The sequence below is a fragment of the Gallinula chloropus genome (genome assembly GCF_964237585.1).
Source record: "Gallinula chloropus genome assembly, chromosome: 1".
In the NCBI taxonomy this organism is placed as follows: Eukaryota; Metazoa; Chordata; class Aves; order Gruiformes; family Rallidae; genus Gallinula; species Gallinula chloropus.
In genome coordinates this window covers 196,608,452-196,624,734 of record NC_140085.1, presented here as the reverse complement: position 1 = coordinate 196,624,734, position 16,283 = coordinate 196,608,452, and the positions used below count along the sequence as shown (strand labels likewise).

General features: G+C 46.3%; 1 protein-coding gene across 2 annotated transcripts; it reads right to left on the bottom strand.

The window, feature by feature from the left end:
- Window positions 1-920: 920 nt before the first annotated feature.
- Window positions 921-9,152, bottom strand: PRSS23 (serine protease 23). Of its 2 annotated transcripts, none has more exons than XM_084277037.1 (2): window positions 9,125-9,152; window positions 921-4,180 (listed from the first exon to the last, which is right to left on the bottom strand). In XM_084277037.1, the coding sequence occupies exon 2, from the start codon at window positions 4,165-4,167 to the stop codon at window positions 3,049-3,051; it is 1,119 nt and encodes a 372-aa protein (XP_084133163.1). In that variant the 5' UTR covers window positions 4,168-4,180; window positions 9,125-9,152; the 3' UTR covers window positions 921-3,048. The 2 variants fall into 2 exon arrangements, with proteins under 2 accessions (XP_084133163.1, XP_084133164.1); XM_084277038.1 differs by lacking the exon at window positions 9,125-9,152 and adding an exon at window positions 4,626-4,672.
- Between the last annotated feature and the right edge of the window lie 7,131 nt (window positions 9,153-16,283).

Here is a 16,283-nt window from a genome sequence, read left to right as displayed (position 1 = left end):
TTTAACAAAAGCCCTGTTTACATGCTCAAAGCAAATGCACTCTGAATACATTTTCCAAACCTAGCGAGCAATGGGCCAATCTCACTCTGAATGAATACACCAGCGAAAATCACCATGAACTCAGGTGGGAGCAGGTGAAACAATGGTGAGCTTGAGCACAACAGTTCTGCACACGTTATCTGAGGTTTCTTTGCCAAACCAACCTGGAATGTTTGCACAGGGTGTACAGTAGAAGGAGACTCTCCCAGCCCTGATTACAATAAACTTGCTACATACATTTATTTATTTTTTTAACTTGCTCACATTACTCCATGCCTTCTGCACAACTCTGCTCTGCCAGTCATCTGGAGAGAATAAAAGGTCTCAGTCCACAGTCTAATGCAGCAGTTGAGAACACAGGACCAGTGGATAGGAAATACGTCCCGTAGACCAGGACTGATGTTCTTAAGCCCACATGACATAGCGTCTACATCCAGAAATCAGGAAAGGTGTATGGACAGCACTTCCCAAATGAAAAAGTCAAACATTTCTGCATTCCGGTGTTCCTCAAAAAACTGTGGGTCTCACGGCTGGCTTCAGAGGAACTGTTTCTTAGTGACACAACTAAAAGAAAAAGAAGATGGACTCGATTTATGATAGTATACTGACTGGTTCAAATTCCTCCATCGTTTATTGACCTTAAAGTTAACCAAAAAATGTGACTCTTCAGTCTAATGGGTTATTTTCAGCTTTAGCTAATCTATGCCTTGACTGGCTTTGGAACTGCAACTATTCTATGAAAGCCAAAATCAATTATCACCATCCACAGTATAGAGCAATTAAGCCTTCTTTAAAAAAATTAAATAAATTACTTCTATAACAGGTGGGGATAAAAGAAAACTGAAGGCAAATAAACAGCTTTGAGGATATTAGTATATCGGTTCTGTATCTGAATGTCTTTCTGAGCAAGGAAAATGAGACTGAAACAAGATTGAAAGTGCAACCCAAGTATAGTACAAATACAAGGATGTCTGCATTGAAATTCCATAACTTTTCTTTATTCACTGTGATACATTCAAACAAAAGTGCTCCAGATAACAGCCACAGAGTAAAGGAAATTAAAATAGAAAGGCAGAAAAAGACCATCAGATACATACGGTGATTATTCATACTTCGAAGCATTAGTAACTGCTTGTATCTGAGGGCACCAAAAGCCCACATGAGGGTCCATGTATTTGTACACTGCACCTATAAAAATAATAATCATAGGCAGCTCTAGCAAAAATGTTTTTCAGAACTAGAGCCAAAGCCATCACAAAGATAAAGCACCATCAGGCATATGTTTACAAATGCCGTATTAATTAGTAGAGTGTAAGAAAGGCTTAGCTGAATTAACATCTTCCTTGTATAGCATAGGGAAGCTCTGCTTAGATTCACTCCTTCCCAACTCTTCCACTTCACACCAGGGCCTTGCATTTGCCCCACAACACCAAGTGTCACGGGCAGCTCGGTAAGCTTCAGAAGACACTGAGATGGTCAGAAGAGGAACTGGAACTGGCACCCGTGTCAATCTTTCTATTTAATAAAAAAACATTGGCATGGCAGCATGTGCTTAACCACATTACTGCATTAGAGAGGCACAATCCACCCAAAAAACACTGCACAGACTGTGCTGGCTTCCCAGTGCTGTTTGCCAGGCTACAAGCATTTGGCTGCACTGATTTTACCTATAAAAGACAGATCTTGTTTCAAACTACAATTCTGCTACAGTAAAAGTGTTAAGTCACTGTTACCTACAGGAGACAGCAGAGCACCACTTCAGAGCAAGTTCAGATTGCACCCTGTAATGTGGCTCTATTCCAGCTAAGGAATTACTGAACTGTGCATTTGCCAAGAATTATCTGTAACTCAACAATCTGATGGGGAGGAGGATTCCTACCCTGAACAACACAAGAAACAGGAGTCAAGATGCCATACAAATTACACTGTCAAAGGGATATGACAGATACTTAGAAGTCTAGGACCCTTATACCAGAACCGTTTGGAACTTCAACAAACAGGGGGAAAACTTGGTAGAAATCCCTTGCCCTGCTCTACCCTTAACCTGCTTTGCAGGCAGCACTTCAGATAGCCAGCAAGGCCCATGGCAGGCTTCCCCTCTGAAGATCTGAGTCGCTGACACGAGATTTTCCTTAAAAGATCAAAGCAAGGTCGTAGCAGGAAACAAGCCTCTGTCCCCATACGCCTTCTACAATAGTATGCTCACAGCGATCCTGCTGGGTGTACAGCTATGCCCCAGCTGCAACGAAGACTTAAGCCCAAGTGTGATGTGTTTCCTAAAGCAGGATGCAATGGCACTGCTCGTATGGCCAAGATCACCTTCACAGTCAAATCCTTGTGACATCAAGGGTCTGTTTACTCAAAGAGCATTTTCTTAACTATGTTACTAAAAACATTCTCAAATCGCTCAGGCCAAAAGAAGAAGTGTTACGCAGTTATTTACCACTCATGCTATTTGCGTGGCATTCATCTCCCCCCAGCGCGTGCCTTGCCCTTTTCACACTCCCTTTCTCATGCAGGAACACAAAGCTGTAATGTTTGGGTTGCAAACACCATTAAATGCCCCTCTTCAGCCCCCAACAGCATAGAAATATTTTCTTTTAAAAGTTCAGATCAAAGCATTTCTACTAATCCTAGGATTTATTAAAACAAACATTGTAGGCATGAGATAGTCAACAGCGTCCCTTTATAAGATTCTTTGGAGACAGTTCTGCTTTCATACTGTTTACTGATCTGCCCCTAATTAATCTTCAGTTGCTCAGCTGCAAATTCAGAAAGTCCACCTGCTTCTTCCCCACCCAACAGACGTTCCTTTCTCCCCAGTTTTGACCTGTAATGACAGCACCAGACAGCCCCTGTCCCCAGAACAAGGTGGCTTGCTTGGAAAGCTATATATCACATCCCAACATTGCAAGATCCTATCACACACGTTTGCAGCAGAAATCTACCCTCTCCTCAGATGAGTAATTAAAACCAGTCATTAAGTGCTTTCAAGGAGTTTCATTGTCTTTATCCTTCCCTGCAGTCAAGGTAGTTGCCTTTGATCCAGTAACAGATTTGTGCGTATTTGAGGGGCGTGATGCGAACAGCTACATTGAAATCCTGTGGAGTGCCATTCATGTCCACCCACTGATGGCCTGAAAATATTCCAATAATTTTACGCTCCCATTTGTGATTCTGCCTCTTCCACATCCTCACATACACCCCAGATCCACTCGCACCTGGCTGGGCATCGCACTGCTGGTACAAAAGATCATACGTTTCATCTTTGACATCACAGAAACGGTAAACCAAGTTTCCCGGCCGGTCATTGTCGTAGCCAGAGAAGTGAATCCTCCCTCCGGGCAAGTGTCTTGCTGGTGGGCTCACACCTATCTTCATAAACTTTCTTTTATGAGGCTTCTTAAGCTCCAGCAGAGCATAGTCATAATCCATGCCAATGTCATTGGCATTGCCTTTGATCCATCCTTTGGGGACGTGTGTCCGTTTCACTCTGATCCACTGGAATTTCATTTTCTCAGGCATTGCTGAGTTGGTGATATTGGCCCCTTTGCTGCCATCTTTCAGTTTGGGCTTTAGGAACCCCACCCGCAGTTTCTGAGCTCCTTTGACATAACTCTTGCCATCATGGATACAATGAGCAGCAGTAAGAACATGTTTTTCAGCCACTAGCGTCCCCGTGCAACCTGTAGATAGCTTCACTGATGTGGAGAATGGGTAATTCAACAAGAAGTCCTTCCCAAAAATGCTAAACCTGCTGTCATAGCCATAGATCTGCCTCTTAGTTCGAGATTTACCTTGAGAACCATCACCGCTGTTGCTCAGAATATATATGCCCACTTCAGTCTCAGTGAGGCTACCATTAGCATACAAAGTTTCATAGGACAGGTAGTTCTTCACTTCTTCGTAAGTTGGCAGCGGAGAACTTTTGTGGCATGTTGGACCACAGGGAGATACCACTTCCAGTCTGGCTTCAGCATCAAACTGTGGTTTGTCCAGGTTAAGGGTAGACTGTGGCAGGATAACTGGAACTCTGTAAGATGGCCAAGTCGGCTTCCAGTGAGAACTGGAGGGCGTCACATCGTTAGCAGCACACAAAAGGAGGATTAGAGTGGGCAAGCCTGCCATTCTGAATGCTGGTCTGTGGGAAGCAAAAGGAAGTCTGGTTACTCACCCAAACATGTTGCAAGATTAATCTACCTTGCTAATCTAACCGCCTGCTAACCAAGTCTGTGTGATACGGGTCAAGGGATTCAAATGGAGCCAACAAGTACTAAGTATTTCAGACTTCCAGTATTAAATTAACACCTAAACCTGTATCTGGAAACAAGTGTCCCAGGTTAACACCAAAACACAGGGCACTTAACCCGCAGCTGTGCTGAGCCACCAGCTCCCAGCTGACATCAGTGAAAAGTTAGGGTGTTTGTTCTCACACGGTGTAAAGTCAAGTCAGACTCTGTAAATTCCTGCATTTGGAAACCACAGCTCTTGCAAAGAGTAAATGTGTCTCAATTCTGCTAGATTAAAGCATTCTCCAAAATATCCCACCTACTCTCTGACTCCACTGAGAGACATCCTGAAATCACCTCACACCATTTGCTGTTTGAGCCAGAGACATCAAGCTGATGGCAGGAACAGGCAGGTGGAAGGTAACCTGAACAGGAGCTGGGCTGCAGAACATGACCATGAAGTTCATGTTCTGCCCCCTGCAACTCAGACCAGAGGAAGGGCTCTGCTCTGCACAGCACTCACTCTCCCCTAGGAGCGAACAAGAAGGTGCTGTGATTACACAAGGGCAGCTAATGAAGTTTACATTTCTTGAGGGAATTTCCAGTTAACGTACTGCCTCATTCCTTTTTAAACTCCATTAATTAGAAATGCAAACTAACCCCCTCTGAGCGCAGGGAGACAAATGGGACTGTGAATGTGTTTATGAACCACAGGCAGAGTGCCTCAGACTGCAGAGAACAGCGTGCACTGTAGTCCTGTGTCATGAAAACGTGTAACTTTAGTTTATTTGAAAATTAGCCGTACAGCTGGATCGCTGCAGGGGCCGTTGCACCCTGGGCAGGAAGGCAGGCAGGATCTCCCTCATACAGAGATTATTCAAACAAAACTTCACAATTATGTTGAGCTTACACATATTTAAAACCCTGCTGAGGTTACACTGATCACAACTGCAGGATCATTCCTGAAATACCTCAGATGAGTAAACCAAAGCAAATCACACAGGAGATGACTGCAGCAATCTAAGAATAAAAAAAGAAAAATCCCTCTCTCCAATGTGTTTTGTAGGAATACTTCATTCTGGAAAGGGCTCCAGAAGCTACGAACTGCTAAAGCCCAAAGGTGTCCAACTCAACTATCGAGCCTGGATCCTTCCATTGTTGGTAGCATCCTTTTTGGGAATGGAAGCTATAATTAAGCACACAATTTTCATAATATCAGTTGACTTATGCAGGACATAAAAACATTTCCATTCCAAAAAACAGACACAGGTGAACAGAGCTGATGTTACTGATGCCCACAGAGGCAGGTACTGACTCTTCCAGAAGGGACCAGACATTCTCTTGGTATTTTTTTCCATTAGCAAACAGGACATCTTTAAAGGGATGGGGTTTTTATCCTAGAAGGGCTCAGCTCTATAGAATGTGTTGTTTTATAGCTAACAGGCAAGTCATACTGGAAAATATGGGGCCTTTTAAATGTGAAGCAGAACTGCATCGTTTTGGATTTCCCAAAACTGGACAATACTTGCTCATTGAAACCAGCAGCTCCTCTTGGCTCCTTCCATGGCAGAGCTTAATAGTGCAGGTGGCTGGGTTTTGTAAGCTGCCAAATAATCAAGGTGGTGTAAGGATGCCTCAAGGAACACCTGATGTATACCAGATAGACCTGTGTAATAGCGATTAGGAAAACATTGAAAAAGAAGGAAACGGGGACGAATGATTCCAGTCCATCCCCACCAAGAATATATATATATATATATATATATATATATATATATATACACACTAGGATAAGTTGACCACTAGCTGTCCTTCTTGTGACAGTGAGGACTGCACACAGAAACATTAACTGGTCTCTCAGTCAGAAGCTGAGAACAGACTAAATTACAGTTCTGTTGTGCAGCAGGTAGCAGTTCCCATTATTAAGAGCACATATTTCTAACCAGTCTGCTCTCATCTGCTTCACACCAAAGTCATTCTCACAAATTACATTTGAAGCTTTTCTGACACATGGAATCGCTGTCTAAATTGCACCACTCACACCACTTCTGGGATGTAAAAATCATCCACGCTACCAGAGCCAGTGCTGGCCTTTGGCTGGTTCATTTAACTGGCTGGGGAAAACTAGAAGTGTCTTGGCAGTTATTAATTGCACAAGCAACAAAATTCCCTCATGTCCATCAGCACAGTGACCTGACAAAGGGACTGTGTGCCCGACAGCTTCTCTGCTTCCTCTGAGAGCATCGTTGGGGCTGAGAAGAGAGATTACTCCTGCCTGCAACCTGCCCTCCCTCATCTCCTTACCATGAGCTCTGCAGCAAGGCCGCCTCCCAAGGCAGTTTTAGACAGCAGAGGGCAGCCGCCTTATGAAGAGAACAACCCAGGAGCTGAGACTCGAGTTGGTCCCCAAAAAAGGCTTCCGAAGATGGTATCTTGTCGGTGCTGTGCTCTGTGCAGCAGGACTTCAGGTCTACGAGCAAATCTTGCCACACATCTCCCCTGCTGCCTCTCTGCTATGCTTACATAGTAGATATATCAGGTAAAAAAGCCTTTTCATCACTTACAGATCTTCTCTATTATATAAAACTTTATTAAAACCTAACAATGAAATACAGTTATGAGTTTATACCTGACCATGGAAACTAAACAGCGCTCCCAAACCAAGGCATTTATTGAAGTCTTTGTATTTATGTCTTATCTGGAGACATAACTGGTACTAAACCAGTTCTTGGCTGCCACAAATAGAGTAAATATGTCTTATTTATAAGAAGATGCCCAATCAGTACACAGTACTTCTCTCTGTGTAGATCCTCTTTGAAAAATAAAATGACTGAACAGAAAAATAAAGGAATTCAACAAGCAGTCTAAATTTAGAGACACCTAACAGCCTCTTTCTTTCCCCTTCTCTCTTTTCCTTTTTGTTTAAAGCAAAAAGCTGCTAAAAACAGGGTTAACACTCTCTATATTCAGTTACCTACTCATGGGTGTCCCTGAAAGATGCTCTCAAATGGAACTGGTAAGAAAGGAGTCCTTCCCCCTGAAGGGCTATCTCAAAACCACGCTGAATGAGTTACGATGTGCCGCCCTACTGTAGTACCGCTCTTCTGTTTGCATTTAAACTGTGTCATAAACTCAATCCACCCTTTGACTCTGTACAAAGCCCTGCTCTGATATCCAGCCTAGGAACCCCCTAGAAAGCAGTTTGTACATAATCACACTTGCTAATGGCATTAAAATTGTTTAGAGAATGGAAACAGTGACAGCTACCCCGGGGCTCCCCACGCTGCTAAAACACTTTATGGACACATTTCCCTGCCTGCTCTGGGCATTCACGCCTGGAGATGGATATTGGTGAAAGAGAACTGCCTTGTTCAGGACAGACATGAATCATTTTCTAATAAGCAAGTAATTTTTCTGGAAGGCTTCTCTACTTCAGGGGTGGTTCTTGTAATACACGGTTAAATAACAGTAAATCTTGGAAGATCCAGTATGAAAGCCTGTGAACTGAACAGTCTCCATTACACTTTGAAATGAAGGAAGTTTTTCCACAGTGCTGGGAGCCAGAATGATTAACGTGGCAAAAAAAGAAAAAGAAAATTAAGAAAGAAAACCAAGACTGCAAGAAAGAAAAACCTGCCTTAAAGCAAATTATAAAGGTGAACTAAACCACTGTCACTGCCATGCCAAAATACCTCGGGTGCTTTTTGTACTCTCAGAACTTGTCAAAGCTCAGCAAAAAGCAATGAGTGGCACTTCAGGAACTGCAGAAGCCTTGCTGCCATTAAAACGTAACATCTCAATCAGTCTGCCTGCGATGCTGAGGGTGGTGTGGGAGCGAGTTCCGCTGCCTTACCCACTAGACTGAGGGCTGTAAGAAGTGATGCCTCACAAAACCTGCACAAGGTGCACAGCAGGTATTTTGACATGTGTGTCGGTGACACACGGACACACACACGGGGGAACGGGATCACACTATGTGGGTACCCTTAGTCCAGATCCTCCAGAATAACCTTACTGCCTCCTTTCGCCCTCCTTCCTTACCTCCCTCTCTCACCCTACGCATAAAGCAGCTTCGGTTTCTCTGTACGAGGGCAAGCAGCGTGACAGGGGACAGTGTCGGGCGCTGGCTTCGGACGGCAGCGGGGAGAAGCTGTAAGGGCTGTGAAGCCACCTGAGCCATGGGCAGCCGTGCGAGCGGCGTCTGCGCCAAGACCTACCGGACCCCTCGGACCTCGCTGGGGGCAGGAGGCGAGCAACTGCCGCAGGCTCCAGCAACCACTTCGCTGAGGAGCGCGTACGATGCACGTTTTAAAAACCCAACCCAAAATACGGCTGTTCTCGGTCACGGTGTTGAATCCAAGTACAGGAGCGCTGCGGCACGACCAAGAGAGCGACTTCTGACGCCTCCCAAGCGCGAAACGCAGAAAAGGCAACTATTTTATCAGCTGTTTCCTCGCCAGCCGCCCCTTCAAAGTTAGTCGCTCCGGCAGCCCGGACCCGACGCGGGGACCGACGGGGAGAAGCCGCGTTATCCCTTTTGTTAGCCGGGGAGGCGGCGCCGGGTGCGCTCCCGTTGATGCGGTCGGGGTTAAAAATTAAGCTCTTGGCGGAGGGCTCGCCCCGAGCCGGGACAGCGGCTCCCGCAGGCCGGCTGGCGGCAGCGCCCGGCGGGGCCGGCCGGTGGCCCGCAGCGCCCGGCTCGCCCCCCTGCTCCGCGCCCGCCAGCAGGTGAGGCGCTGGCCCCGGGGCACCGAGGGGCAAGAACGGCTCTCGCCATCCTCCCCGCCGCCCCTTTGTCCCCCCGGGGTGACCCGCTCCCCGTGGCAACCTCCCAGCCGGCGGGACCCGCTACCTACCAGCTCCCCGCGGCAGCGGCGTCTCCGGGAGCCGCTCAGGCAGGTGGCGGAGCCGGTCCCATCCCTCCCGCCGCCTCCGCGGGGCTCGGGGGCGCCTCCCCCCTCCCTCCTGCCGGGCGCCTTCCCTCAGAGGCGCGCTCGGAGCGGGGCGGAGCGGCGCGGGGCGGAGCGGCGCCTCCCGCAGGTGGCTCCCGCCGCCGCTGCCGCCGCCGCCGATCCCAGCCCCACTCCGCTCCGCAGCGCTCCCGGCGGCTCAGCCGCCCCTCTGCCCGTCCCGCCGGCCGTCCGCGGCCGCCGTGGGCTGCGCTTGCACCGCCCTGAGCCGGGCAAGGCCGGCAGCGGGGCCGTCCCTCTGCGCAGGCCTACCCCTGGGCCACCGCCCGAGCGTACCCTGTGGGGCGTCACCCCCCTTCTTCCTCTTTTACGGCTATTTCCATTTTTGCCTGAGGAAAACTGTATTTTTTTCCTTCACTTTTGTTTGTTGGGGGCTTTTTTCCACGGTGTCTCGGCACTCAGGCCACTCTGGGGCCACCCAGAGATGGCCAGGCCGCCCCAGGGCTGGGGCGGGAGGTTTCGGGGCGCAGTGGTGTCATTTCCACAGCCCTGAGGGCAACAGGCTCTTTGTCCCTAATATCTGGCAGGTCCTTTCTCAGAGGGTCCCCAGGTGGGGGTGAACCCCCAGGGTCCTCCTGCCATCGCAGGGCATAAGCGGATCTTCCAGGAGCTCTTTGGTCTGTCACCTATGTTGCCTCACCAGGCAGAATTCTTTGCAGGGGTTTTAATTACTCATCCTTCTCAAATCCTGATAATGATACCTGGCAAGAAAGGAGGAAGCTGGAGCCAAGAAGGCAAAAATTCTGCGATGTGTTCTAACTCCAGAAGAAAAACTCCTGGAAGGTTTTGCCAAAAATCTCAGCTGATCACTGTTACCCCAGAGAGGAAACACAACTTTCACAGGAATCAATTTATTTGATGCCTTCTGCTGACCTCCTCACCTCAAGGAGACCTTGAAGCATGGCGAAAGCTCTGCTCCCCACACAGACCCTACGTGAGGAACTGCAATCTTAGAGGGTCTTTTGTTCTTAGACGTGATCTTTCTACCTTGCATTTGCTGGTGCTGAGCACCATTTGGGTCTGTGGGAAGGTTTTAACAGATATTTGGAAAAAAAGCAAATGCCACAAAAATCATAACTGCTCAGAAAAGTCTTTCCCAACTATGAATGACCAGAGGAGAATAACAATGTGAGGGAGAGGTCCCCAAGGGCAGAGGGCAAATGTCTCCAGCAGAAACACAAGTAGAGAATATAACTGGTGGCAGAGAGAAGCAAGGGCTGGTGACACAACTTCAGCTACTCTTGAGCCATCATGACACTGCGAGGAAGATACCTGGAGCATTGGTAGGCAGCTCACAAGTGAGACTCCTTCAGCAACACCCTATTATTCATAGATCCCTTCCTTATCTGGGCTCTGCATCTATTTGCCTCCCAGTTAGAGCTGCCACCCCCCTGCTCAGGAAGCTTTGCCCTGTACTCCTCTGCTGTTTTGCATGGTTGGAGGAGCTGCTCCGTGTCTTGTAGAGGGTGAAAGTGTTGCGAGTTTTGGGAGTCAGGGCTACAGCAGTGGTCCGGAGAGTCTTCCTTTCTGTGAGCATACAGCGTCTTCTGTCACAGCTGCCATGTGTGCTCCAGGGCCTTCCTGGGTTTCCTTTCACAGGTCTTCCTGACTATAGTAGCCCATTGCACCAAATGAAGCCTCTTCATCACTCTTGCTTTTCTGGCAAAGTACAGATCGTCTTAGATGACTGCAACCCTTCCACTGAGCAATTCTCTATATGTTCCTTTCATGCTTTATCTCAAATGTATCAGCCTTCCTATATCACAGTGCTGTTTTCAAGAGTGTCAGTGGGAAGAAAGAACAAATATTAGCATAACTGATTCCTGCTTTGCATGTTTTACAAATTTTTTAATTTACAGCGACTGTGAATAAATTAATGACTTTAAACCCAAAGAGGGAGGTTTAGACTAGATATAAGGAAGAAATTCTTTACTATGTGGGGGGTGAGGCCCTGGCACAGGGTGCCCAGAGAAGCTGTGGCTGCCCCTGGATCCCTGGCAGGGTTCAAGGCCAGGTTGGATGGGGCTTTGGGCACCCTGGGCTAGTGGAGGGTGTCCCTGCCCATGGCAGGGGGTTGGAACAAGATGGTCTTTGAAGTTCCTTTCATCTCAAGCTGTGATTCTAATTTCTGACTGACTGAAACAGGACAGTTTGATCTCCAGATAAAAACTCAAATAGATGCAATCCTAGAAGATACGACACTGATAAATATGTTTACAGCAGACAGGGGGGCAGAGATACAAAACATTGCTAAGATATGGTGGGATTCACCTTACTTAACTGTAGAGTTTTGGGATGTCCTCAGCTATCCATGACTACAGACCTTCCTTGTCTGGAGCAGCAGCTGAAAGTCAATGCTGGAAAAGATGAAGGCACCCCATCCCAAAAAATGTGTCTATGTAAATCTCAATAGTTAGAGATATCCCACCACACTTCTTATGGTTTCCTGGTGCATCCCTGTGTTCCTGTAACTAGCTGCTGTGTCTCTAATTCTGATCAGGGGAAAAGATCATCTTCTTTCTATGCTATGTTTGTACAGCACCTGCCACCATGGGGAGCTGGTCCTTAGCTACCAGTCCACTGTATTTCAGTTCTACAGATTATAAGACATGTGCCTCTGTGTACAACACAGATAGATGAATTGGAGCCACAGGGCTTCATGTCTGCAGGAGTCCTCCTGAGAACAAATCCTTAAAGAAAGTGTTGGGCAAAACTGCTTTCATGTCAAGAGGAGTGGAGAAGAATGTTGAGTTTGAAATTTAATTGCGAGACATTTGGCTGCCATAAAAACATCTGGAGTTCTATTATTTCTAAGCCATACATTGAACTATAACCTCAGAAAAGACAGTTCATTTGGTCTGTGTTAACGCCTGCCTTAAGCAAAAGTGAACCACTGGCCAGGTCTCTCCAGCAGCTATAGACAAAACATAGCATTTTAACATTCTAATTAAAAAGAGGGAGAAGAAAAAACAATTACAGATCTTCCCCCCCCCCCCCCATGTGTCTAATTGGACTACACAAGCTTTTTTAAAAAGTGTTCCTGTCAGCCACTGTTGAGGCAAGGAGCAGTAAGCCACAGCACAGGCCAAGAGGTATTAGCTGTGCTACATTGTCAAGTGATAACACACACGCTGACTTTTCAGCACCTTGCAAGTAAGCTGAAAATGAAACAGTCTACAGGTGGGAGCCCTAATGAATGGCACTGTCCAGAGATAATTTCTCATGGTTGAAGAAATCTTTTGTTCTTCAGGGAAGTGAAGTAACCTGGTGTTATGGGCCTGTGCCAGATTCCGCCACAGACAATGGAGTGATTTCAGAGGCCACTGAGTCTGGGAGGAAGAATGACAATCCACAGTTGGCTACAAACGAGTCCTCCCATTGCTCGCTGCTGAGGTAACGCAGCAGAAAAGGCCTTGGAGTTCCCCACTGCAAGGGCAGCTATCCAGCCAGCTCCCTCTACCTCCCTGGGACAGGGATCTCTGCACATAGGTGCCCTGTTTCCCAAAGCTCTTTCAGACTGTGGGAAGAAGAAATCAAAGGTGAAGGCACTCACTATCCCTCTAAAAAGTCTGTTTTAAAGGCAGTGCAGACGTGGGACTTTGGAGAAGCAAGTAGAATCTTCATCTCTGCCCCTGCTTCATTGCAGAACTTCCGTGGTATGATGCTAAATACAGTGGTGACTGTCCCATGACTGGGAGCTGGGATGACAGGACAGTGAGGGCTAGACATTTGTCTCAGATATGTTGCAGTATAAGATGATAACATCCAGACAGAACAAACTCTTTTCCAAGACTGGGTGCAAGGGTGGTGGAGGAGACACTTACTCCTAGTTCCCAGAAGCAAGATGCTTTTACTGTCAGTTCTCAAAGGAATGTGAGAACTAAGAATCTGAGTTGTTTGGTTTATGAAAAAAATGGCCAAGTGGGAAAACTGGCAGCTGAATGTATACAATGTCCTTCCTGTGTTGGTAAAAATCTTGTCAACAGCAAGTGTGACACGGTGGAGCAGAGCAGAGGACTCCAGCTTTGAAGAGGGCTCCTCTGCCCAAGTAGAGATGGGCCTGACCACTCTAGGTTCCTTTAGCAGGCCTTTAGGGACTACCTCAAGAGGCAGTACATTACATCCTAAAATAGGATATAACATAGTCCAAGCAATCACAGAATCACAGAATTACAAGGTTGGAAAAGACCTTTAAGATCACCGAGTCCAACTGTTCCTGTCCTCTACTAAACCATATCTCATCTACCCTTTTTTTAAACACATCCAGGGGTGGTGACTCAACCCCCTCCCTGGGCAACCTTTTCCATGTCCTGAGAATTCTTTCAGTGAAAATTTTTTTCCTGACATCTATTCTGAACCTGAATCATTCCTCAAGAGCACTCATTTCCTTCTGTTGTCTGTTTGGAGAGGTTAAAGCTGACTTATAGATGCCTACAGTTACATGAAGTGAATCCTGCTCAGCGTGTCCACCTTCTACCTGGGTGAATAGGGATGTTTGACCACCTTGTTGCAATTCATATTAACAGGGGAAGGTTTCTACTGAGCAGTTCTACCTGCAGGTGTAACGGTGCAAAATAAAAGAGCTTTGCCTGAGACAACTCAAGCTTTACACAAAGTTTCTGACATTATTGGTGAAATAATCTACTACTACATGGGAAACACAAGAGGTAACAGTGGACTGAAAATACAGTGCATTTATGAGTTATTTTGTGGGTTTCTTCCCCTGCACCCCCGCCCCTGAATTGGGTTTATCTGTATCTGTCAGACAGGGCATGGTATTCTCTAAACATCTGCTTGAAATAGAGTATATTATGTAGAAAGTTTTGATCAAACTGTGAGATGCATAGAAAGCAGATGAGGAAGAACATTTTTAATTCAGCTTGGTTCAAAATTCACAGTTATATATATTCTATATGCTCTTAACTATACAGATCTTGAGAATTACTGGTATTTGCTCTTGCTGAAAACATTTCTGGCAAGTGATATTTAAACTGATGGTGCCACCGTAATTTCACGATAGTGAAAACTTGTTGAAATAAAACAGACATCTGGATTAGCTCCAACAAGACTCAGATTCTTGTAAGACACTGCGTCTTCACCATTTGGGTAAACAGCATATCAATACGGTGATGTAATCCCAAAATAACTCCTTAAAAATAAAACATCCACTGCAACTGCACTCCTTGAGAACTTCAGGAATTCCCTGGAAAAGGGAATCTTCAGTGCTATGCAAAACTGGATCACATTCATCACAACTGTTTTTTGCTTTCATGCTCGCTTGTGTCTATCTGTTTAGGGTTTAGATTCTGCTGTAGGTTTCACTGCTCCGTCCGGTGGTTCTGAATCCATCATGTACTCATCTAAGAATAGTGAGCTGTAACACTTTGTAAGTGCTATACATGACCACGAAGTTACTGTATAGTTAGAAGGTCACTGGGGGTATTAATAGACCACTTCGCAGCTCCTGTTGGAGATCATACTCACCTCATGCCCCGCTTGTCTGAAGAGAAGCTCGTGTTCAGTGCACAGCGCAGAGAAGGTTCTCCAGGCGGTGGGAGCCCACGCCTGCAGAGCAGGTGGGCACAGTGTTCGGTCAAACCTTTCACCACCTGCCTGTCAGCCTCTGCAATGACATCGCTTGGCTAGCGCTGGGAACGGCCTTTCCTAGTCCTGTTGTACAGCAAGAACTGGTGGGATTTCTGATGAGATAGATGAGCTCAGGCTTCGTTTGATGCCTGGCCATGTTGCATCCGATATGAAGGCACCTTGAAGTTAATGGTGTGACTCGTAAATGAGGGACCACATCCTATTTCAGTCCGTCTGGCAATGCAGACAGAGCCTATGCATTTACTAGTTCCCTCAGGGAGAGGAAGGGTTGAAGGTGGTATTCTTGGCGAGATCATCCTGCAATGGATGTAGGCCCTGAGTGGATACGTAAAGCAGGTGCATCTTCCCAGCTTGGGGGGACAAAGGAAAAGGAAAACCAGGCAGGGGTTGGGACTATTTTAATGAGTGGTTCTGCCTTAATTTCTCTGCCAAATAAACATTTGCTGGCAGAATTTCTGTGAGCCCACATAGTACATGTAAATCAGTGTTCATAAGGGGAATGAACACAGGGACCTGTTGCGCACTGGAGGGCTGCTCAGCCACCACAGCCAGCACAGGGACTGTCTGAGAGGGAGCACTGGTCTGTAAAGTGAAGAGCAGTCATATTGGAATCAGGAGAGGTCAGTTATCATTAGCTTGGGAACAAGTAAACAGGATTAACCTCAGCTAATTTTAGCCACCTAAAAATTATCCCAGTAGCCTAAGGAAGGCCATCTTTAAGTCAGAGGAGAGGAGGCATCTCCAAAGGGCAGTCCAACCTACACGTTCGATGCTGCAGTTATTATGGAATGAACTGCAGTCTGGAATTGTTTTCTCTGGGGCATCAGTAGAGACTGCCTAGAGAGCTCATGGGGAGAGGACATTTGGCTTTTAAACTTAGATGGTAATACACCATTCAGAGTTAAGTGCTCCCCATTAGAGAATTGCTTCTGTTCACATCTTGTCAAGATGAGTTTGGCTTGTTTTCCAAGTCTAGTGCATCCAGCTATGAAAACAGTGATGATTTTTCTCCCAAATAGGCAACCTGTTTCACTAACCTATGATCTTTTTCCTTCCCCCATGGCAGATGACATCTTTCATTTGCAAGGTAATAATCGCGATTTTATGCTTCTCAGCTGTGACTGCAGCTGTGGTGCTCTATTTAGTTCTGGCTACCTAGTTCCATGTGAGATGTAGACAGATTTGAGGTGGTTAAGAAAAAAGGAGAAGAAAAAAGAGATTAAAAGTAAATAAAGAAAACATGTATAGTTTATGGTAGGATTAATCTAACAGTCTACATTTGCAGCGTAGAGTATATAGGACCCTAAAGAGCAATTATTTCACATGGCATTAAAGAGTATAATGACAAGAGTATAATGCAATGAGATAAGGGAAGGTATATTTGGGCTAGATGTCACCAGAACAATTTCTGCCTGCTTGAACTGATTGTGAAATAGTA